This window comes from Parus major, chromosome 13, assembly GCF_001522545.3.
Source record: "Parus major isolate Abel chromosome 13, Parus_major1.1, whole genome shotgun sequence".
Taxonomy (NCBI): domain Eukaryota; kingdom Metazoa; phylum Chordata; class Aves; order Passeriformes; family Paridae; genus Parus; species Parus major.
This window is the reverse complement of record NC_031782.1, coordinates 1,334,972-1,358,514: the sequence shown is the minus strand read 5'-3', so window position 1 is coordinate 1,358,514 and position 23,543 is coordinate 1,334,972. Positions and strand designations below refer to the sequence as shown.

General features: G+C 46.1%; 1 protein-coding gene and 1 long non-coding RNA gene across 6 annotated transcripts; one reads left to right on the top strand and one right to left on the bottom strand.

The window, feature by feature from the left end:
- Nucleotides 1-912: 912 nt before the first annotated feature.
- FBXO38 (F-box protein 38) lies at nt 913-21,566 on the bottom strand. Of its 5 annotated transcripts, none has more exons than XM_015641888.2 (22): nt 21,462-21,566; nt 19,215-19,356; nt 18,111-18,244; nt 16,874-17,037; nt 16,371-16,536; nt 15,903-16,040; nt 15,490-15,627; nt 15,049-15,142; nt 14,220-14,350; nt 13,792-13,962; nt 13,403-13,545; nt 12,299-12,524; nt 11,852-11,971; nt 10,962-11,141; nt 9,106-9,789; nt 7,385-7,485; nt 7,126-7,228; nt 6,022-6,188; nt 4,868-5,013; nt 4,119-4,222; nt 3,789-3,902; nt 913-2,872 (listed from the first exon to the last, which is right to left on the bottom strand). In XM_015641888.2, exons 2-22 carry the CDS (start codon nt 19,340-19,342, stop codon nt 2,694-2,696), a joined length of 3,531 nt encoding a protein of 1,176 aa, XP_015497374.1. In that variant the 5' UTR covers nt 19,343-19,356; nt 21,462-21,566; the 3' UTR covers nt 913-2,693. The 5 variants fall into 5 exon arrangements, with proteins under 5 accessions (XP_015497374.1, XP_015497376.1, XP_015497375.1 ...); XM_015641890.2 differs by having other exon boundaries at nt 19,215-19,359; nt 21,462-21,527; XM_015641889.2 differs by lacking the exon at nt 21,462-21,566 and adding an exon at nt 21,012-21,246.
- Nucleotides 21,567-22,087: 521 nt separating this feature from the next.
- On the top strand, nt 22,088-23,215 carry LOC117245110. The gene is made up of 2 exons (XR_004499343.1): nt 22,088-22,507; nt 23,009-23,215. It is a non-coding gene; the product is annotated as an uncharacterized LOC117245110 (long non-coding RNA).
- Nucleotides 23,216-23,543: the final 328 nt, after the last annotated feature.

Genomic DNA, 23,543 nt, shown 5'->3' with positions numbered 1-23,543 from the left:
AATTTTGCCTTCCCAGATGGGAGGGAAAAGCCAACACGAGGCTGTGCCCCCTCTGCTGTGCCCAAACTCACCCTGGCCTTTCTCTCACCACCTTCTCTACTATTTAGTTGACCTTTCCCAGGCACCTGAGCCTCTCCCAGCTGGGATCTCTGCATCCTCTTCCAGGAGCTGTGGGAAAAGCAGTGTCAAAGTCATCTGGGACTCACTTCCCCATCAGTGGGATCCCCACCCGCCTTTTGCAGCTGACCTGGACCTGAAGTGCTCATTTCTCCTCAGTGACTGTGCACAGAGGGACAGAAATCCAACCAAGATTTTGCTTACCCGCTGCTGCTGAGTCAGAGCTGACCCAGGGAAGAAATTCCTGTTTGATGTTTTCCCCAAAGCCACATCTAGGAGGGAAGCAGGGCACAGAGGTGATGCAATCACAGCTTCCTTTATCATTTCCTTACTTTGCAGGTTAAATGTTTGCCAGCTTTGAACTCCAGCCAAGCTTCCCCTGGTACCCAGATGTGAATATTCCCGTTTTCAGGGGGTGTGAGTGGATCCCAGCTTGTCCCCCCAGAGCTGAGAGGTGCAGCTGGAATTCCCTGTGCTGCAGGAAGAGCAGGATCACTGTCCCCTCGCCTGCAGGGACAGCAGCTGCTCCTCCTGCCAAGCTCCAGGCACAGAGGGAACAGAAACCTGGCACAGAAACATCTGGGAAACCCTCCCTTGCCATGGTGAGTGAATAAAAGTGCCTGAAACAGCCACGAAATGGAGAGAGAGGAGGAAGCTGAGACCCAAAAGATCAAATCCCTGGCAGATCCTCCCCCAGCCCTCAGGAGATGGACACAGGGGATCGAGGCACTGGTGAAAAACGGGTGTCACATTTCAGAGGTGAAAATTACTGCAAGGATCAATTCATTCCAGAGATACTGAATATAAACAAACACTTTATTTGTGTAAATACTTCTGCAAAAGGCTGGAGTGAGGAGATACCAGCTGGAGAAGTGGTGCAATACTCCAGAAACTCAGTAACATTTTCTGGACTAAAATGGTAAATCTGACAGAATCAATGATTCAGAGGACTTGAAACACTTCTAGAAAGGGTCACAATTGTTTTGGCTGAATATCATTGAATACATTATCTACGGTTAATTAAATACAAGAGTTATAATAAACCATTGACTGTGATCCTGCATTAAAGCAAATTTAGTAACATTCACATTCTCTGGTGTTTAGTGCTCCACCTCCAGTCAGCACAGAGCAAGGCTGAGGAAATGCTCCCTTTAGGCACCATTCTCTTCCTCTTATCCATGGATTCCTACTTTCACATTAACCCAAGAATTCCCACAGAGAGGCAGAGAAAACCAACACTGGCTTTGCTGTGTGGAGCAGCTTTACCTCAGTTTTACAGAGCTAAACATGATGGAAATTCCCATTAACCACATTTACCCCAAATTCAGAGAATCACCATCAGGATGATGAACAAAATTGGATAAAATGGTCTAAACTGTACAGCTTTTACCTCAGGAAGTGTCATTTTCTAGGCTGGTAACACCAATTTTAAACAAGCATGGATGAGAGACCAGGCCAGAGCTGGGAATTCAAGCAGCCACTTCCAGAGCTGGGAATTGGCCTTTGCCAGCCCCAGGCACCCTGTGAGGGCAACACCAAAATGTGAATTTTACACCTGCACTGGCAGCAAATCCCCACCAAAGCCTGTGGGCACCGGGAGCACCTTTCAATACACAACACACACATGTTTTGGGGCAAATAGCAGCAGTTTTTACTGACCATGTGGAAGATGTGCAGCCAGGAGTGAGCACAAGCCAGCCCTGGCTGTGTCACAACACGGAGCCTGCGCTGCCACAGCCACCAGGCAGCTCCACATCCCCTTTTCTGCCTGCCTGAAGGGAAAGCTCTCAGCTTCCAGCCAGCTAGAATGGGCAGGTTTGTGTTCAGAGGGTGGAACCAACAATCAGCAACTTGATTTCCATAGTACAGAGTCAAATACACCACGAAAATGAAATCTAACAGTACAAAATGCTTGAGAACATTCTGTTTCCAAGGTGCTAAACATGGGGGCTTCCTTTGCCCCCAAAAATGGGTTGAATACCTCTAGAAACTACCACAGATCACCAAATTCTCTACTTTATTTTTTTTTTTTTTCTGCTTCTGGCCTTCTTTGCAACAGCTGGAGAATATTCTGACCCTTCCAGAAATGCACACAAGACACCAAGATTGTGCTCAACAGGTTTACTCAGACTGGACTCTTAAATGCTCAAGAAAAAGGCACAGATTAAAAGAGACTCTGATGACTCTTTTTGAACACAGCAAATGGAGTTGTTGTTTAGAAGGAGAAAAGAAAATACTGCTATGAATTGTACGGGCTGAAAAGTTCAAATCTTCTTCCCCATTCCCAATTATTGGCCTTCATTAAAATGGATCTTAAATTAAATTGTATAAACATATGAAATAAAGTCTCAGTATTAGGAAGTCTCGTTTTTGTTTTTTGTTTCCTCTATGTACAACTCTTAGTATACAATTTGTACTTTCCATTTTACATTTAACTACATCCTCCTGGCCACAGGGAGAGCCGAGGGTGCCTTGGTGGGAAATGCTTTGCATTTGGAAAAAAAAAATAAAAATAAATCCTGCTTTTTCTTGGCCAGCAGTGCCAGGGGGAGGGAGGGCAGGTTGGGGGGCACCCCTCAGATGTAGTCATCCTCCACAGGCTCCCCATTGACATCACAGTAGTGGATGAAGATGGCCACGACCCTCTGGAACACCCCTTTCCTGACCTGGCGCAGCTCCGAGATCTCCTCGCCGATGGTCTCCATGCAGATGTCAGCTGAGAGCTGCCCCTTCCTCCTCGGGGCGTAGATGGTGGCTGGGGAAAGACAGCAAGGAAAAGGGGATGTTCCTCTCAAAAATATTCCCCAGCCAGGCTGGTTTTGCGTTCAGACTTGGCAAAAGAGGCAAAGGGAAAAAGCCACCCTTGATTCCTTAAATTCCACCTTTAAGGAATGTTCTCTCCTGCCTTCCTCAAAGCTCTCCCAGTGCTCATGTCCAAATGTCTGGGAGTGAAATGAATCCCAGAGCATCAGAAACCCTCTCCCTGACATAATTCCAGGTTATCCATCACTTGAATGCTTTATAAGCAGCAGCAATTAAAGTTAAAGCAGCAGAGTTCTCCTAAATTTTGATGGCTTTAACACCATGACTCTTTTAACATCCTGACTCTTAAACCTTCATATTGAACTACAAGCATCAAGTCAAGCCAAAATAAAATTAAATTACATCATTCCAAAATAAAATTTTAAAAAGAAATTAAAAAATAAAACCAGAGAAAGGCATAGTAAAAAAAATTTAAAAAATTTAAAAATCTCTTCCTCATCCTCTTGAGATTCCTAAACCGGAGCTGGATAAGAATATCCAAATCAGGATCAATTAAAAATACCTCTAACGAAGATTCCAGAATGTTCCTAATTAAGTAATGGGAGAACATATTTTTCTCTGCTACTGAGCAAGGTTTTTAATTGAGCCCCAGGCACTGCCTACCATCATATCTTAGCAGACAAGTTCCTAAATAGAAAGAGCCACATCTACAAGAAATTCTAACCCACATCATCTCTGTTCCAGAGTTTACAAGTTCAGTTTTTAACTTTTATATCAAATTCCTGTGAGTTTTTTGACTTCTCTCCAGCCTACCTTAACAACAGATCTACCAAAACCAGCCCAAGGAGTGGAAAACTGAAAAAAGAAAGGGATTCAAGTTCTGTGAAGAAGCCAAGCAGGTTACTCACTCCTCTCATCATCCTCAAAGTCGTATCTGGCGTAGCTGTTGGGCTCTGCTGTCCTCAGGGACCTCAGCCAGGGGAAGTCAGTGATCATGGAATAAGGAGCACCATCCACAATGCCTGGGAGAGGGACAGAGAGGAAAACACCACCCCTGCAGCACCAGCACCCTGCAAATCACTGATCAGCACACAGCATCTCCTCACTTGATTCCCCCACTGAGCTGAGTCCCCCACTTTCCTCACAAGGAACATTCTCCACTTCTCTGGTGATGATGCAGAGCTGCTCCTCTTAGCAAGAGGCTGAGCAGGAGCCCTCAGCTCCCCACCAACTCTCACCTTCCAGGGTGTAAATGTCTCTGCCCCAGGGGTACTTGGGGTACTTCTTCAGGTCCTCTTCAGTCCTGGTGGCCTCAGGGAAGAACTCGTATTTAATCAGCTCTCTGGGGAGAAGGAGGGAGAGGTTACAGCCAGGAAATGGGGAGGTGGGAGGGAGAAAAACCAAATCAGAAATCCTAATGCACAACCTTCCCTTTAATGAGCCTGAATCCATGGAAAAACTGCCCCAAGACCTTCACATCAACTCAGCATCCATCCCTTCACTTTGGACAGCCAACAGGGACAGGTTCAGAACTGCTGGATGAGATCCATTGGACACAATTCCCTGCTGCTGGGAATTTTCAGGAGCTGGTACTGATCAAACATCACCTTCCACAGAAACCAACACTATCTCTTGAAGCAAATCACTCTTTTAAAAATAACTTGTTTTCAGCTTTGAAGATAGTTCCCAACTATCCCAACAATGTACAACTGCATTATTGCTGGATGAATGTGATGGTTATTGCTGGAAAATTTATAGGAGTTTCCATATGGGTTTACAGTCTGTTTTATACTAAAACTGATTTTAATGACACTGAATTTACACTGCAGAATTCAGCCTTCAGTAGTAACCAAACTGATATTTTTTTTGTTTTTTAATTTAATTTGGGTGACAGAATAGAGCAATCTGGAGCTGCAGCTGCTCCAGGACACTTGGCAGAGTCCCTGGAGGGGATGGCCAGGGCTCCCTGGCTGTGCTCAGTACTCACTGGTTGATGTTGGCTATGGTGTCCATCCAGCTGCGCACCCGCACCTTGTTGCGCACGTTGGGGGGGTTGCTGAACTCGTGGATGATGCAGATGTGGTAGGGGTAGGGGCCACTGAAGATCTTCTGCTCCAGAGTCAGCGTGTCCACCTGGGGACAAAGACTTGTGAGCACCACAAACACTGGGAAGGGGTTGCAGAGTCAAGAGCAAACAGATATCGAGCGAATCCCCGGAAAACTCGGCAGTGAGAGAGGATTTTAACAACACAAATAAATACAGGACTGAGAGGAGTGAAATTTCTCCAGTGTAGCTTTGCCAATTTATCTTCTTGAGTGCTGGAACTGGATGGGAAATGTCTGATTTCTGATGTCTTTCCCAACTCCAATGTGGAAATGAACTCCATAAAATTACAGAATGGTCTAAAACTACATTCATTCCCCGGAATTTTTGTTATGAGGAAGGGATCAGTGATTTGGGGTTTTATTCCCATCTAGTATTTTTACCACCTTTAAGAGATGTGGTTTCAAAGCAAAGCTAATTTTATGGATTTTATGTACAATCAACCTTCCCTTGTTGGGAAACCAAGACAGGAAAGCAGGAGAGGAGCAGCACCACAGAGGAATAAAATCAAACATTGCCAATCTTCCAGATCTTAAATGAAACCCTCATAAATCTTCATCAGATGATTTACACCACTCCCTAAATGTCCCTGCTTCCAGCTCCTACACAGCCTGGGAGGAGAGGGTGGCTCCCAGTCCCACCAGTGTCCTCCTTCAGCATCAGGAGCCTCCAGTATCCCAAACTCTGCTGCTCCTCAGCCTCACAGGATGTGGGTTCAGGATTTCAGATCCCTCTGCTCACACACAGCTACAAGGAGCACCCAGGTTCTTCTTCTGAGTTATTCAGTTTGAAATTAATTCAATGCATTCTAGTTTACAATATCCTCTAATGCAATGAATACTGGAGATAGTGAATTGTAATATTTCATCTATCAGAGTATCTTCAAGTCCAAGTAGCAGATTCTGCAATAAAAGCCTTGCTGGGCTCTAAACCACCAAATTTCAGAGTTGTGCTGTGGTAACATTCCCTGCCTCAACTGCAAACCCCCCAGGCAGAGCTCCAGCTGTGTTCCCAGAGAATCCAGGCTGGTTCTGTACCTGCTGCATGGGACGAAGGTAAATGATCCTGTTCCTCTCTGGGGGCATCCTGAGGATCTGGTCCAGGACCTGATCCATGTTCAGCTTCTTGCACTGGGCGTAGTCAAAGCGATTCACAACGGGGGCGTTCTCCACCTTCAGGTGCTTCAACACACGGCACCTTGTAGCTGGAAAAGAGCAAATCCAAGTATTAAAAGGAAATAAAAGATCTCAGGAGCCTTCTGTCAGAGAATTTCCAGGCTGGCAGGTTCAAAAGAAGGCAAACAAGCAATATAAGTACCAAAAGATTACATAAATATATCAGATAGAGCCCAGCTCTTCATTTTTTCCATATTATCATCAGACTTTTCAGCTGTAACCTTGTTAGAAGTGGCCTTTTAAAAGGCCATGTCAAATTTCATTTAATAACCTTTTTCTTCCTCTGTTTCCTTTCACTGAAATGGTCTGTGGGCTGCCACAACTTCCAGAATCAGCTCAAACACGGAGGATTGGGGAGCCACATAATGGAAAATAAAATCCTGCTCATGTAATCCAAATTTCCTTCAAAATCAATGTGTGTTCTAAGTATTCTGGAATAAAGAAATAATTCCTTTTTTTCTGCTAAGCAGACAGATCTGATATCAGAAGAAAAAAATCTTCATTTAGATGGTGCAGAGAACAAAAAATGACCCAATCCAGGAGCAGTCACACCCTGGCACATGAAACTAATGCAACCTAAGTGCCAGCACTGCAAACAGATTTTTATCATGTCAAGGAGCAAAAGTATCATCCTGTCAGCTAAAAAACCTATGGGAGAATGAAGAAACGAGAGAAAAACAAGGTACTCAAACTCATTTCATCAACTCCTAATTACTCTATTACCACTCTTCAATAAACATCTCATCTCCCTAATTGTCAAATCATTTCAGCTGTTGATTTTCAGATATTAATCTTTATTAAAGCTGTTATAAGAACCATTCAAAGTGGGAAGCAGCAATATTTGGAGTTCTAATTCAACAGCAATGCAGCTGATGAATACAAAATGAGCAGTGGCCTGACTTGAATTCTTTCAGGAATTTCCAGCAATGCCAGAGGGAGGAGGCAGCAGTGGCATGAAGCACATACCATGGATGAACATCATTTTGGGGCAGTCTTTCAGCACCAAATCTGTTATTCCACAGTTGGTCAATGTGATTCCTACAAGGTTTTTGGACTTCAAAGTCAGTACCTGGGAAAAAAAAAAATTTAAAAATGTATGAAAGGGTAAAAATGAAAGAAAAAATAAATCAAATTTTCCAAGATACAGGAGGATATCAATTAATATAATACAGCTTCAGTTCCCAACAGGTGATAATGCTGCAGGGAGTGAAGGAACAGCCCTTACCTGAACATGATCATCCTCAATCACAGGGTCACTGGTACTGGTGGATTTGTCAGCTGTCCTTTTCCTCTTGGTGGTTTGCCTTGGCTTTGGCTTTGCTACTTCTGGAAACAAAAAGATGGAAAAATCTTTCCTCTGCTTTGTGTCAGGACAGCTGAGAACAGCCCATGACAACTCTTCCCACACAGGTAAATCCAAACACCTGCCTGGCTCCAAAGCAAAGCTCTCCTTGCTCAAACACCACTGTCAGCTTTGTGCTCAGAAATATTCCCAATAAATAATTTATAGGTGAAAACCCAGGAATGCTGAACCTACACCACAGAAAGATGTGGAGCCAGGGAAAGAAAAAATTCATGGTTAGGTTACACTTGAATCTCTGCAGGAAACAGAACATCCTTGACAAATACAAGACCCAAAATAGCTTTAATGTTTAAATAGTAGAAATTATCTCAAACTTCTGGAAAATCTGTTCTTTGTAACTGTCACCAAGTTTTTCCTAATATAGCAAAGATGCCCAGGTACAAAATCCTTTAATGTTCCCAAGCTCCACCAGGGACCTCAAATTCCTGCTTGATTTAACAGATGAGTCTTTGAAAAGAAACCATCACAAGCATTATTTCCAACAGGAAGAGGAAAAAAAATCCCTAGAATTAATTTTCTGTCATTAACAGATAGAAAAGAGAAATTATTTCTCTAAAACTAAGCTTTCTTTATTAAAACATATGGCATGTGCACAAAGATCTCCAATTAATTACTGGTCCTAAGGTAGAAACTGGACATTTTAAATTTAATAGCAAATCTTGAAAAGTGAACTTCATCTACCTGCAGAACATCTGAGGAGATTTAGGTTTTGTTAACACTTGGGAGCATTAAATAATCTGGATAAACACCAGGATATGAAGTGTTTGAATCATTCCATGTTAACAGAGGCAGGAATTTGCCCTCAATCTTCCCTACCTCCAACACTCAGTTGTGTAAGCAGCACATTTCATCTTTCAGTTTCATTTTACCTGCCAGATATTCCCAGCAAAGAATCCTGGATATATGAGGTTGTGCCAGACCAGGATGATTATTTTGGAAACCAAGTATATTGGAAAGAAACAGCAAGTTCCCCTCTCACATGTGTTGTTTTCTCCCTTCATTCCAGCCCTTTATTCTATGTCAGATGAACAAAACAATAATGTAAAGCATGAAGATGTTTAATAAAAAGACAATTTTCAGTAAGTTTGATCACTCTGCCTTAAACACTTGGAAGGAGAACCCAGGTCAGGTCCAAAAGCCTGGCTCAATTGTAATTAGGACTTTATTGGTTGATAAAGCACCAGTTGTAACCTTTGCTTTCTTGTTCAGATCTAAGTGTAGCTGCTGCCTTTGCAGGGAGGATTTCAATGGAGAGACAACTTCTGTTTCAATGAATCACAGCCTTCACAGGCAGGCAGAGCTACCAAAAAATTGCATTTGCTTTTCAAAGGAGTAAAGCAAATACTGGCTAGGATGTACAGAGAACACAAACAGAAAGAGCTGCAGGGAGGAAAAAGTCAGTGGTGCTTTTAGAAAAGCCTGATTTTACTTGGTGATGCACACCTCTGTTCCATCTGACCCTTTCACACCACTCAGGTTTAAATCCCTGCACATCAGAGCTCCCTGGGGGAGCTGCAGCTGCTCAGAGCTGTCTGGTGGCAGCACTGCACGTACTCAGGCTTTACTCTGTGTGTAAATCCTACCTGGCTCTGACACCAGAGGCACGTGGGACAGTCTGCTCCTGGCCCTGGTCAGGGGTCTCCGTGGATACTCCTCCTTGCAGTCCAGCTCCCAGCCCGGGGGCTGCGTGCTCTGCTCCTGGCTGCCAGCCCCACAGGCACTCCCACTAGTCCTGTCATCCCCAGGCTCTCCTGCAGCCCCACAGTCTGGCAGTGTCCTAAGTGCAAAGTCTGGCCCGTCCCTGCAGGCTCCACTCGTGGAGGGGCTCTCCCCATCACACCCCCCGCTCGTCCTGTGCTGCGCGGCCTTGGAGGAGCACCGGGAACAAACGGAGCTCTCCTCGGGCTCCCTCTCGCTGGATCCATCCCTCCTGCAAGGAGAGCAGCCACACTGCCTGGACTCCTCCCCAGCTGCTGGGCTGCTGTCAGCAGAGTGGCTCTGGGCTGCCTGGGCACAGTCAGGACTGGGAGAAGCAGCACTGCAGGAGCCGGGTGTTGCCGTGGATGCCGGGGCGGTGCTGCCGTAGGAATCCTTGCTCTTGCTCCTCTCAGGCATGTCACTGGCTGCTTTCATGTCAGCTTTGATCTGCTCACTGGTCACCTGGCAGCCCTTCTCACAGCTGCTCTCCTCCACGGGGAACTGCTTGGCCTGGCTCCCATGGCTGGTGCTGCATCTCTTCCGCAGGGGAGTCTTGCCTTTGCCGCTCACTGCGGGAGCCAAGGGAGGGACAACAGTGAGGAACCTCAAATAAACCTGAGTGTTACACAGGGCAGCCCAGAGGACAAGGACAATCTCCCCAGGAATGGGAATTAGTAGTAGTTGTAGCTGTTGCTGCATCTTTCTAACATCTTACAGCTGTTTTTTGGAGTGATGTGCTGGTGTGAAGGTTTGCCTCACAAAAATACCAAATTGTCCCTGTTCACACAGACACAACAATATGAAAGACACACTGCTAAGAGAATCAAGGAATTTGGAATAGTTTGGGTTGGAAGGACCTTACACCTCATCCAGTGCCACCCCTGCCACGGCAGGGACACCTTCCACTGTCCCAGGAGCTCCCAGCCCCATCCAGCCTGGCCTGGGCCACTTCCAGGGGTCCAGGGGCAGCCACAGCTTCTCTGGGCACCTGTGCCAGGGGGCATTTGTTTTTCTAATATCTAATCTAGAGAGGCTTCTGTTTTCTTAAATATGAAGACTCAAACAGGAACAGAGACAGGACTGAAGTTCACCTTTCAGCAGCAGCCCTCAGCTCCCCCTCCTGGGTCTGGGCAGTGCTGCCAGCAGGAGCAGCAGTCTCAGCTCACAGTGAATAAAAACCCACACAAATCAAAACAGAACTTAATCCCAGGATCCCTGGGGTGGGAAAAGCCCTCCCAGCCTATCCAGCCCCAGCTGTGCCCCATCCCCACCTTGTCCCCAGCCCAGAGCACCGAGTGCCACGTCCAGCCCTTTCCTGGACACCTCCAGGGATGGGGATCCAAACCTCCCCTGCCAAGGCCTGAGCCCCCTTTCCATGCAGGAATTCCTCCTGAATCTCTGTCTTAATCCTCTCAGCTCATTACACTACCCAAGCCCCAGATCCCAAATACTGGCAAGTGCAAAAGTTGATGCAAATTCTTTCCAAACAGATTCTTTCCTCCCTGAAACCAGAGCTGACATCCACACTGTGGGCTCACAGGCTTGATAAATTCTGTCCACTTGAGAATCCTGAAGAGGAGCTGCAGGTTCCTGATCAGTGCAGCCCCACTATTTGTGTTTCTGCGTGAGATCTGTGACTGGAGCTCAAAACACATCCTTGCACCTTCATTCTACATTCCAAACTAAGCTAGAAATGAACCTGACCCACAGGGAAAAGTTCCCTGAACTTCAGGGAACACACCTGAAGGCTCTCTGGTTTCCACTGGATCCCTGCCCTTCTCTTCCCCATCTGAGTAACTCTGTGCAATGCTGTTGGAGATGCAGGCTCTGGAAGTGCCCATGTTTTCCTCCTCATCCTCACTGTCCGAATCATGGATGGTAATAGGAGTCGCTTTTACAACAGGTTGAATTCCACTTGGTCCTGAGAAGGAGAAAATCAACATTTCATGTATCAACCAAGCATGGATTAAAGGGCTGAAAAGGTTTTTGCACTGCTTGAAAAACTGGTAAGGAATTAAATGGAGTTAATTTAGCTGCCCATTCTGTGGGTCCCTCACTGAAATCTAAATGGGAGAAGAGCAAAATTCTGCATTTCAGCATTAAAACATTCTGGTTTGGAAGGGGAAGAGTGTCACAATGCAGTGTTACTTCATGTTGTTGGGATATTCAGCACAAAATTATGTATATTATATATTTGCAAAGTAATATTATATATTTGCAAAAAGTGGCAAAAAATAAATCATGACTGCCTTGTGTCACTAATACAAATTAAATTAACACTGGAACGAGTTGTGCTGGCTTGAGAGAAAGCAAAAACAACCCAAGTGCTGCAATGGAAGAACTAAGGCCACAAACACCAACAGAGCAACAGGACAAGTTCATTCAGGCCTTCTGACTTTTATTATACTGAGCACAAAAATCAGGCTTTAAGCTGAAGGTATTTCCCTGCATATGCAAAGAAAGCTCTGGGCTGTGACACAAAATAAATTCCATCACAGCACTAACCTGTGCTGACATCATTATTCAAAATCAGACATCCCAGCTGAAGCAAAACATCTAAAACCAGACTTTACAGTGGAAAATGAATCCCTCAGAGATACCAAGAGGGGATTTCTTCCCAAACCCAGTTACCTGCTTGCTCCTCATCCACCTCCATGGGAACAACAGCCTGGCTGGGAGCTGGCAGCTCGTCCTGGCCCTGGCCAGCAGCTTCCCCTTCCTCCTGTGCCACCTCCTCCATCTCATTCAGGGCTGCAAAGGGGAACAGGAGGTCAGGAACAGGAGCCAGAATGAACAGAGCCCTCCAACACCCATGAGAAATAAATAATAACTGCCTTGATTCCCTTGGTGAGCCTCTGGGCTGCACAAAATCTCTCACAGATTTGCTCTACCTCTCTGTAGCCAAAGCCCAGCCTAACTTTTGGGGTTTAGTTCGCTCAGCAAAGATTAAAGCTCCACACCAGGAGCTGAAACAGCAACAAGCTTTCATTACATATTCCTATCTTCACCAGGAACCCATGTGAGTGGGAAAGCAGATAAAATCCCCCCCCAAAAGCTCCCCCAGGATTCCAGGATTACCCTCAGCCCCAATCTGCTGCTCCTCAGCAGGGCCCTCCTGGCGCAGCTCGTTCTCCTCGTTCTGCTCGTTGGGGTGCTGGTGGTTGTTGTGGTGGATGTTGGGGTTGTTGTTGTTGTTCTGGTGGTTGTTGTTGTTGTCATTGTCATTGTTGGAGTTCTGATTGCTCACCAGGGCAGAGGAGACCCCAATTCCTGTGCCTGCACTTAGGCCCACGCGAGCACAGCCCTGGAAACAAAGAGCAGAAATTCAGATTTGAAAACATGGACTCAGTATCCCAACATTCCCTAAAGGCAACAGGAAAACCACTCTGCTGGAATTGTCTGGGACAGCACAACACTAACAGGGAAACTGTCCCTCAGATTCCCTGACTGCAAGGTCCATCTGCATCCCCTTGCAGGCTGGCAACCCAGAACTCACACTGTTAAACTCCTAATGAAGGGGGAAGTCATCAAAGCACTTCATTTTAATCTATTAATTGTGTTAATCTATTAATTTGCTGTGGGATCATGACATAAATACAAACAGCATATCAGAGTCTTCTCAGCACACAGCAGCCTCGAGGCACCATTAATGACCAAAGGAAGCAGGTTTTACACTTCCCATTGCCTGCCAGAAGCTTTCCAAGCTTGTGTAACACAAGGATTTGTGTTACAGTCTGGCAGGGGAAAACGTGAAGAAATACAATTACTACTATTTGAAAGCACTTCAAAAGGGAAACACTACCCCCATTTCACCCAGCAAAAAATCATAAAAACCTCTTAGTATTGAAAAGAGAGGCCTAAGAGGAAAAAACCAATATAAAAAGCAGCAGCACAGTGAGGTATGAGCAGAGATCTTGAGAGAATCACTGGTTTACTTTTGATAGAATCAGTGAGTTTTATTTTTTGGCCACATGTTCATTCCTTGCCTCTGCTCCCATTTGCAGAAGCAGCACACCATGCTAAAAGCAACTGCAAACCAAAGTAATTCATTACCAATCTCTTCAATTAATGACAACTTTGAGAAGAATGCACAGCAGCTGGAGCACACCGGGTTGCCAATGCAATGGAAACAAGTAAAAATCCTGGCAATGAGAAAAAGCCAAACCATTCCCTGGAATTTACCTTTGGAGGCTCTCTGAACATCTGGTCCAGAGAAATAAACTCCAAGCTTGGCAGTAACTCGATGAACTGACTGAAAGAGTCCAGCTTGATGGCGTGGCATCTCACCAGGGTCAGGTCAACCAGGCGGGTCCACCTCGAGTGGTCTGGGAACACAAGAGAAGCCTTTCCTGAGGGATTCCCACCTCACTCCTTGTTCATTACCCCCTCTTTTCAGATCTGAGAGCAGCATCCTCTGGATCTCCATCCTGCTCCCAGCACCACCATGGCCCCAAAGCAAGCATCATCTACTGTACTTACTAACAACAGAACAAGCAGTACTAGAGCAGAGAAATTCTGGTTTAGCACAGAAATTCATATAATAGCTCTGAAATTTCAAAGGTGTGCAATACCTGTGATCCAATTATTTGGGTTATGTAGATGTGGGCAGTTGTAAATGACCAGATACTTGATGAAAGAAAAAACTTCATTTACAGCTTTCATACCAATATCTGTAATAATTCCTGGATTTTCAACCACATCAGCCAAGCCGTACCTCACCAAGTCCGTACTCGTCATTTTACCTATGAAAGAGAGGAGCAGACACAGCAGTAAATTTGCCTTTTATAGCAGGATTTTCTAACTCCTTATTGATCAGATAATTCCTTTAATAAAGCTCAGCTTTCCCAGTCTCAGGGAGTGAGGAAAACCAGATTTGGCTGTAGATCAGCAGCCTCAATACATGCAACATTAATATTCTTATTAATCACTGGGAACTTGATTGAAAACACAGCAATCTCTGTAATCCTTAGGTTTTTTATGGATATAAAAAGTGTCATACACTGTAGTAAAAACTCATCAACGTAGCCTAGGTGAAGAGTTTCAAACTGTGGGAATTCCAGTTCAGCCATCTTCAAAGCAGAAAAAACACCATCTTTGGTCAAGGAAGGCTGGATCCGCACTTCGTGCAACCTGCGGGGAATTCAGAATTGCTCCTATCAAAAATCAGCCCAAAACACACAAAACACTCAAGAAGGGGCTTTGTTCTAATAAAATAGAGAATCTGGCAGGACTCAGAGAGTATTTGCAATTATTTTAATCACAGAACACTCTAATTATGCAAGGTTTATATGTGTATTCTTTAAACTTTGATGGTGTTTGTGAGGTGCCTCTGCCCAGGGAGAAAAAGATTTAATTTCAGATAAGCATTGTTAAAGTGAGAGGCGTGGCTTTGAAGCTGGAGAAGAATAAATTCCAAACTTCCATCCCTCTGTCTCGAGGGATGTGCCCTGTAAGAACTGTCCCACCCCAGACCCTCGTGGGGTGGCAGCCCAGGGTGTTTTGACTGGGTTTGAGCCCCTGAGGTTTCTCCCTTGCTCTGTCCTTATTAGACCCTGATCTTACCTGGTTCTGTCCCACAAAACCTACCACCCTGCCTCTGTTCAGAGCTCTCTGTCTCTGGAGTTAAGCTGAGTTTGCTCCTGTGGTGAATAAATGGTTTCCTGAGCTTATCCAAGCAGAAGCTCATCTCATTGAATTCTCATGTCGGTCACCAGTAACTGGAGCCTCCCTGGACATGATCCTGCAGCCGTGGCTCTGTCCCTTGGATGTCATTTCTAAGACATTTAGTTTGAAAAAGGAGAAGCAAAGAGAGATCTGAAGGGAGGTACCTTCGTGCAGCAGTTATGATGAGGTAGCCAAGATCCACTTCAAGTGCATTCTTGCAAGCTCCCAGAACTATAGTGTGCAAATTCCTGAAACCACCTGGCAAATAAAGAACACCTTCTTACACTTCAGCCTCACATCACAGCTTTCAGTCCTACACATTTTCACCAGTGTTGTCTTCACCTTTTTTAGCAAATCAAGAAAACAAATATTTGCACCCAACTCCTCCAATCCTGGTTCTGCTCATCAACAAATGCAGCTCATTTAGAGCTAATTGCAGTTAGAATATCAAAAGTATACCCAATACAGAGCATATTTAGCACTACAACCATAGTTCCAAACACTCAAAAAAGAATATGCTCCAGACAAAAAAACCCCAGAATTTGCTAAAGCTTGAATGTATTTATTTATTTTTATTTAAATACGAGGGATTAGGAATTTCCCACCTGATCTCCAGCTGTCTTCTACCACGTGCTGGATAAGCCCTCCAAGAAATGGAACACGGACCAGTTCCAAGTGCTCCAGATTCCTGGCAGAAGCCAGGCCTGTCACCAGGGGAACGTACTTCAGAGAGTTTGTGGGTCCTGCACACAACAAGGCCAGAAAGACAGAGCAGATTGTTCACTTCTCCCTGAATTACCCCATGGAAGAACTAAAACACACCCACACATATCCCTCTAGAGCAGGAAGTCAACAGAACCACACAGCACCAAGTAAGGGACAGCACAGGGAGAGGTTTCTGTCCAACACCACAAATCAAACAAGGGCTGCTCTCAGAATGTGGAATTCCAAGACTTTAACAGAACCAGATTTCCTCCATGCTCTACCATCCCCTTCAGACAGGAAGAATCCCTCTTACCAGCACAGTTCCTCATGACAAAAGCACGCAAGCTGATACAAAGGAAATCTTTAAAAGGCTGTGGTTTGGTGAGTCTCACCCACTTCAAATAAAGGTGCCTCAGCATTGGGATACAAGGAATCTCAGGGACATTCACCCCTAATAATACATAAACAAAACAAACAAACATTTTAAACAAGCTTTAAACCAATCCACTGCATGACAAATTCCTGGCTTTCAAAAGGAAGCTTTTCTGTGCTTTGTGGCAAGTGAGAAAAGATGTGAACACTTGGAACACAAGTTCTTCACCTTGGTCTGTCAGTAATTCTTTAGAACTTGCCCTCTGCACCTGCTATCAAATATCCAACTAAGATCTCCAAGGTGCCACAGCCCAAACTCCCTCTCCTCCAAAGAATTACAAATCTGCAGAGTTTCAAAGCCTTTAAATCCATCCACCTTTGTTGAAGCCTTCAGCACAACCACACTCACCTACTAAGTGCAAAGTCTGAATTTTAGCTCCTATAGGAATTTTCAGCTTGTTCTCAGGAGGAATTGGAAAAGCACCATTACGATTACGAAACTTCCCTAAAATGTGGACTTGGGGCATGTATGTCCAAATAGCTTCCACCAGCTCTAAATGAGAGGTCTCAACACCCTGGATAAAAGGAAGCAAAGCAAATGCTCTAACAGCAGTTCAACAACAACATCCTCTTAACCACGTAAACTACAGAATGCAACATTATTTCACTTTTCATTTCTAGCAAGACTTGTCTTTTTAAAAGCAGAGGGATCAGAGATTTAATTCCTCCCTGGGCTTAGGAGCACCTGGGATTTCCAGTGGTGCAACTAAAAATAGCTCTCATTAGCAAACAGGGTCGCAATTAACTCCTCCCTGTGCAGCCAGGCCTAAACCAAAGCCCTGGAAGCACCGAGTCCCTGCCACAATATTTAACAGTGCTGAAGGAGGTTCTCTCCCAGGCCCAGCCACTCACCAGCAAATTTGGACAGGCCTGCAAAGCCTCTAAAACTCCAGGAATGCTGAAAGCTTCGTGGCCACGGACTCGGCGCCTTTCCAGATACCTGGGATGAAGACCATAAAGTTGTTCAATGTCTGGCATCTTCCTCAGCAGCGTTAGGAAGCTGGAATCAGTGAAACCTAAGACAACAACAACACATTTGGTATTGGTGTGGCAGCAGACACTCATCTGTGAAGGGAAAGCCAAACACACTTCTCTCTTTATGTGGCAGTTCTGTGATGTTGGAAAGATGCACTTGGTGAAGCAATAGCTTTTCTTTTACTTCCACAATCTACAAATAATAACCTAAATATTCCTCTGCCTTGAATTTTGCAGGCTTGCTACAGGTTTCCTTCAGAGGAGCTGCATGGCTGCAGGGTTCACTCTCTCCTTCCTCACATGAAGCTTTGTGGGTCTATTTTTCCTGGAATTCCATTTATCAACACCATGGCTCAAAAAAATCCCAGCTGGATCCCTTATTTCAGTTCACTATTCACCACAGCTCACATTTCTCACAGAAACAGGAAGGTTTCTTAAAGCAAAAGTTTATTTTATTCTAGTGAAAGCACATAAAAAGGATTTTAACTGGGTGAGTTACTTGTATTTACACCAATTTTAGGTTAGATCTAAACACCTGCTTAATACCAGCCACAGTCAATCTCAATTTACAAATCCTCTCATTTTCAGAATTCCCTCATTTTAGCTGTGCTCCCCACCAAATCCCAGCAGAGCAATGTAAACCCAACAGAAATCCTGGTACTCACAGGGTTCACCCAGATTGACAAATTTATCTATTGATCTGCAGGTGACTCGAAGTGTGACATCAAACTTATCCTTACATTGTTAAACGCTGGCAGATGAGTTGCTCTTTCACTCCACTGTATTTTTTGCTGTCTGCATGCAAACAGCCTCTTCATGGCATAACCCCTGGATAAACTCCCTTCCAACAATCAGACAAACACAGATTGTATTGACAGGTGCCTACAGAGCACTCCCAGTCACAGAATCACAGAATGAACTGGCTTGGAAAAGACCTTTGAGATCATCAAGTCCAACCTATGACCTAATACAGCAACACCCCAAATTTGTATTTACAAGCAGACAGAAACTTGGCAAGCCATTCCTCAAGGCAGCCACGCAAAGGAAGGGAAGATGCAAGCAAAGGCAGGTTTACTGTGCACAGGTGAGTGGCAGGGAGCAGCAGGGGGCTCACCTGTGGGCATGTACTCCCACCAACGCCCCGCACACAGATCCACCACCTTGACCACGCGCAGGTACAGCGTCACGGCCTCCTTCAGCTTCCTTGACAGGCACTCCATGCACATGATGTCCTGCAAGGGCAGGTACCTGGGGAGAGCAAAACCAGCCCCTGCTTCAGCACAGCTGCAGCTGTCCCAAAGCACGGCCTGACTGCAGCAATGGGGGCATTTCTAAGCCGGCAGGATGCCCGTGCACACGGAATCATCAGGACGCGCTCTCAGTAAACGCAGTTTTGCTAAAGCAGAGTGACTCAGCAGTTTCTGACACTCAATATGGAATATTCATACAAATATTAAATGCACAGATGACTTGGTTCTCGAGTAAATCATAGAATCACAGAATGTTTGGGTTGGAAGGCACCTTAAAGCCCATCCAGTGCCATCCCCTGCCATGGCAGAGACACCTCCCACTGTCCCAGGTGCTCCCAGCCCCATCCAGCCTGGCCTGGGGCATTTCCAGGGATCCAGGGCCTCCCCACCCTGACAGGGAACAATTCCTTCCTTAAAGTTAATTTAAACCAACCCAAACCCTGCTAACCAAGCCATTTGCCTCAACAAGTTTGGTTAAGTTACTTTCTTTTTCTACCATATACTGCGAACTCAATTTCCAAATGTTTTTTCCAACGTTTTCCAAGAATATGTGGGTGAGGCATTTGTTTTGGATAATAGGACTGAGTGAATATCTGGCAGAAGGACTTTGCTGTAGGGGAGGTCACATCCTCATCCCAGATCCCTTCTGCAGATGCAACAATTCCCAAACAATCATCTCAACTGTGCCCTACCCAAAGTGTATTTCTGCTCTAAAATCAGTATTTATAACAGAATTAAATCACTTATTTCTTTCTTCTTCATTCTAACATTCATGACACTCACATAAATGAATCTTCAATTTCCAAATGAATTTTGGAAACTGAATAAACCATTTGCCCTCCCTTTTTATCCACCAGTCCACTCATGGTACATCCACCATTTACTGTGTCACAAATGGGTAAAGTTGGATGAAAAACAAAGAACTCCAAAATTACAAGCACCAAATTGATTTCTACCAGGCTGCTCACCGAAAGATGTGGCAAAGCACTTCATGAGAGAGTTGGTTCATGTAATCTTTTGGCTCCTCAGCTTTGGTAGACTCTGCCCCTTCCCTGCTCACCGCGCTCGCTTTCACAGTTTTCCGCCGGGGCCCCATCTCTGCACCGAGCTCTGCTGGGAGGAAACGGGCACAGAGTTATGAAATTCAGGGCAACTGAAACACAAAAGGGACACAGCAGAGGAGGGAACAGCAGCTAAGCTGCAAAAAAACAAGTTGTGGTTTGATTAGACAGAAGGGCTCAGACAAAACCTGAGGATTATCAGGCAAACCGGACAGACCCTCCCAGCTGAGGGAGTGATGAAGAAAAACCACCAAAGGTTTAAGAAAAGATCAGCTCTTTTTGTGAATAAAAAAATCTTCAGAGCTCCCTCCCTGAGATCGAGACAGTCACAGGGGAGCTGTGCAGAGATCACCAGCTCAGCACCAACAGCAACTTTCCAGTGCAAAATAAAAGTCCAAAGTCTGTCCAGCAGGAAAACTATTTCTTTTCCCTTTTTAAAAAACGGGCTCCTGCCGATCCCTCTCCAAAAATGCCCCATTAGAAGTCCTCAAACCAGCTCCTCTTCCAGCTGAGAACACCAAGCAAAATATTCAGGTTGCTGAGTTAAAGATCAAAGCCATAGAAAGTCTCTGTTTGAAAGCAGCGTGCAGGATCCTCTGCTCCCTCCACACGGGCACTGCAACCACAACGTGTCAATGTCTCAGGTAAAAACAGCCAGAGTTATCACAAAATAATCAACTGAAACAAAGATGAACTCAATGCTAACAGGAAATCACCTTCTACCGATGCTGAGAGATCCTTTCACCACTGTATCTGGCAAAGATTCATTTTATTCCAACACAAGAACAAGAATGAGGGGGGCAAAGCATCACTAGCTCAGTGAACCGGGGTTTAACAGGTTGGATACCGAAATTTAGTGGGATTGAGGAAAAACAACTGGTTAAGAAAGGCAGATTTTGGAAAAGCTTTCAGCAAAACCTCCGTTGCAGCCTCTCTATGATGCCAAAATTTTAAATATTGACAGCTTCACTGTGATTTAATTATTGCAAAACACGTGGTTTCACACCTTCTGGGTGCATTTTGAGTTAGGAACTGCATGTTGCTGTGATTTAATTTTGAAGGGGGATATTCAAACAATAAATCCCCACCTTGTGCCTGTGAGCGGGGGGAAATGGATCTCTGCTCCTCTGGATTGGGGGAATTCTCCAGCCAGGAGTGAAGACCCTGTGTTTGTTTTTCTTTTTGGGGCAGGCTGGAAGGGCTCGGTTTGGGGTGATCAACCTCATCCAGGCCAAAATGAACTATTTACAGACTGAATTCCAGGGAAAACATCGATTCCCAGTCACCTGGGATAGCTCCATTTGAGCAGAGGATTGCAACACAAGCTAAAAACCTCCAGACTGGCACAGCCACGATGCGCTGGGTACAATCCAGCAGGGAAGAGAACGGCAAAAGGACTGGCACAAAAGGCAAGAGAAACAAAAATATTAACAACCAAAGCAGGGAAAAATCCTGGAAGACACAATTCCAACCAGCACAACCCGCCCCTGCCGTGAAGGGGGGAAGAAGGATTTGTCCCTATGAGTCTGCAGTTTCTGCACAATAAAAGCTCCTCCTGGGGTTATTTTGAGCTAATGAGCACAGATCTGACACCTCATTCTACATTAGCGAGCTGACCCCGTTTAAAAATAGAAAGCGAATAACCACGGCAAAAAGAAAGCTTTATATATTCAATAAAGCAAACTGAGATTTTGCGGCCCCCACCTCAATTAATTCCCGACAGTGAACGTGGCGTGAAACAACAGCTCGACACGCTCTATTCTTGATGAGTGAATACCCCACGGACCTTAAAGAGCTTAAAAAACCACGGGGAGGCTCCGCAGAAACGAAAATTGTGGAAAAACGCGGCGAGAGCAGCGAGGGCCGGCCCGGCAGGCGCGGGGTACAGAGGGGCGCTCCCGAAGCGGAGGGGAAAACGCGAGGCCGAGCCGATTTGTGCCGAGATAAGCGAAGGAAAAATGGGTTTCCCCATAGCCCCGGCACCGCCGTTCTCTCACAGGGGGGGGCCCGCGGGGCCTGTACAGCGGTGCCGGCCCGAGCCCGCGGGGCCGGGAGGCAGCGGCAGCCTCCGGCTCCCCGCCCCGCCGCCCCGGGGACCGAGCCAGCCGCGCCCCCGTCCCCTCGCTGTCCTCCCCCGGCCCTCGCTGCCCTCACCTGCCCTCGCTCCCCTCGCCGCCCTCGCCCCGGTTGTGGCCGCGGGGGAGCCCCGGCCCCGCTTCCTGCGCGGCCCCTTCCGCCAGCGCCGCCGCTTCCGCCTCCGGGCCCGCTTCCGCTTCCGGCCCCGCCGCCACCCTCAGGCGGCACTGCCCGGCCCGGCCCGGCCCGGCCCGGCGGGCGCTCAGGGCTCCCACGACTCCCAGGGCTCTCAGTGCTCTCAGTGCTCCGAGGGTTCTGAGGGCTGCCCGGGCTCTCGGGGCTCCGGTGCTGCGGTTCTCAGCGCAGCGCGGCAGGGCTGGGATGCGGTGAGGGCGTTCGGGCAGAGCGCAGTTACAGCCACAGATGGGCCGAGCTGGAGGGACACGCGAGCGTGGAGCAGCCTCGGATCTGCCAGCTGTCCTGGCTGGGATGGCATGGGCTTAAAGGCCTTTCCAGCCCAAACCATTCCTTGATTCTGTGATCATCCAGGGCAGCTCCTGGCCCTGCACAGACTCTCCAAACAATCCCAGCTCCATCCCTGGAGCGCTGTCCAAGCTCTCCTGGAGCTCTGGCAGCCTCGGGGCCGGGACCATTCCCTGGGGAGCCTGGGCAGTGCCAGCACCCTCTGGGGGAAGAACCTTTCCCAAAATCCAACCCAAACCTCCCCTGGCCCAGCTCCAGCCCTTCCCTGGCTGCTGTCCCTGTCCCAGGAGCTGCAAACCCTGAAAAATCCCCCCTCGGCCTCCTCCAGCTGAACAATCCCAGTGCCTTCAGCTGCTCCTCCATGGCCCCTCCAGACCCTTCCCATCCTTGTGTTCCTCCTTTGGATGCTCTCTGGGAGCTTTCCAAGTGATTTTTCCTGGAGAGTCTTTACCCTGGCCCCAAAAGGCCTGCCAGCTGCTTCCCATGTCTATTTGCAGGTCTGTATTTAAGCCATGTTTTAATCACTGTGTTTGGGCAGATCCCAGCAGAAATCATGATTTCCTCAACGTTTTCAAGTCATGTTTCATGCAAACCTCAAAGGATTGGGCAACAAGGCTCGTTCATCACCCAGCAGACTGTTTGTGAGTTATTTTTTGTGAATGACAACATGCAAAGACTCAGCAGTGGTAATCCCAGAGGAATCCACAACGCTCTGTGTCAGGGTAGAAATAACAAATTCTTGTGGATTTTGGATGTGTCAAGAGCATCTCTGAGGTTGGAAAAGGCCTCAGAGATCACCCATGACACCAACACAACATCAAAACCAGCAGAACCTCCAAAAAAAATGACCCAAAAACGAAACAAGTGAGGCTTCCTGTGGGAAGAGCAGAGTCAGGTCCAGCAGAGCTTGTCCTGCCCTCCCTCACCCCAAGGCAGGGGACACAGGGGCTGGCAGTGAGAGAAGGTCGCCTGAAGGACACAGGAGACACTAAATGGAATTAAGGAATTTGGGCAGGGCCTAGGGGTTGAAGTGTCATTGAACCAGTCAGAGAATGTGAATGGTGAAGTGGTTACAAGACAGACAACAGAAACCAAACCACCCCGTTTGTTCCTAAACAGAAACCCTGTGATTTATCCCATAGGTTGTATGTGAATCTTTGAAGGTTTTTGGATTCTTCCCTTTCTTTCTCCCTCCACTGCCATATGTGGGAAAAATTGGAATTTGGGGTACTCAAGGATATCTGAACTAAAAGCCAAAGGAAAACAATCAGAAATCAGAGATGCTGAAGAGTCATAATAAAAATTCTGTTCTGGTCTTGATCAGCTGCAAAATAAAAGAACACATTGCATTTCTTGTTTCTCATTTACAGCTGGTGGAAGCTATTTGGACACACACCGTTTGTATTTTATAATAAATTTTATATTTAAATAATAATATTTTATATTTTAGGGGGGGTTCATTGTCTTGGTTCTCTAACACAAGTATTACTTGAATCAAAAATAAAAGGCCTGAGGGAATTAATGCCTTCATTTAAAAACCCAGAATTTTGCACCCCACAAACTCAGTGCTTAGCAGCGTCCCTAAGAGATGCTTTTAAGCTTTTATCTTCTGAGGGAATGGCTGTTTTCCATCCCAACTGATCAATAATCACGGAAAGGTTTGGGTTGGAAGGAACC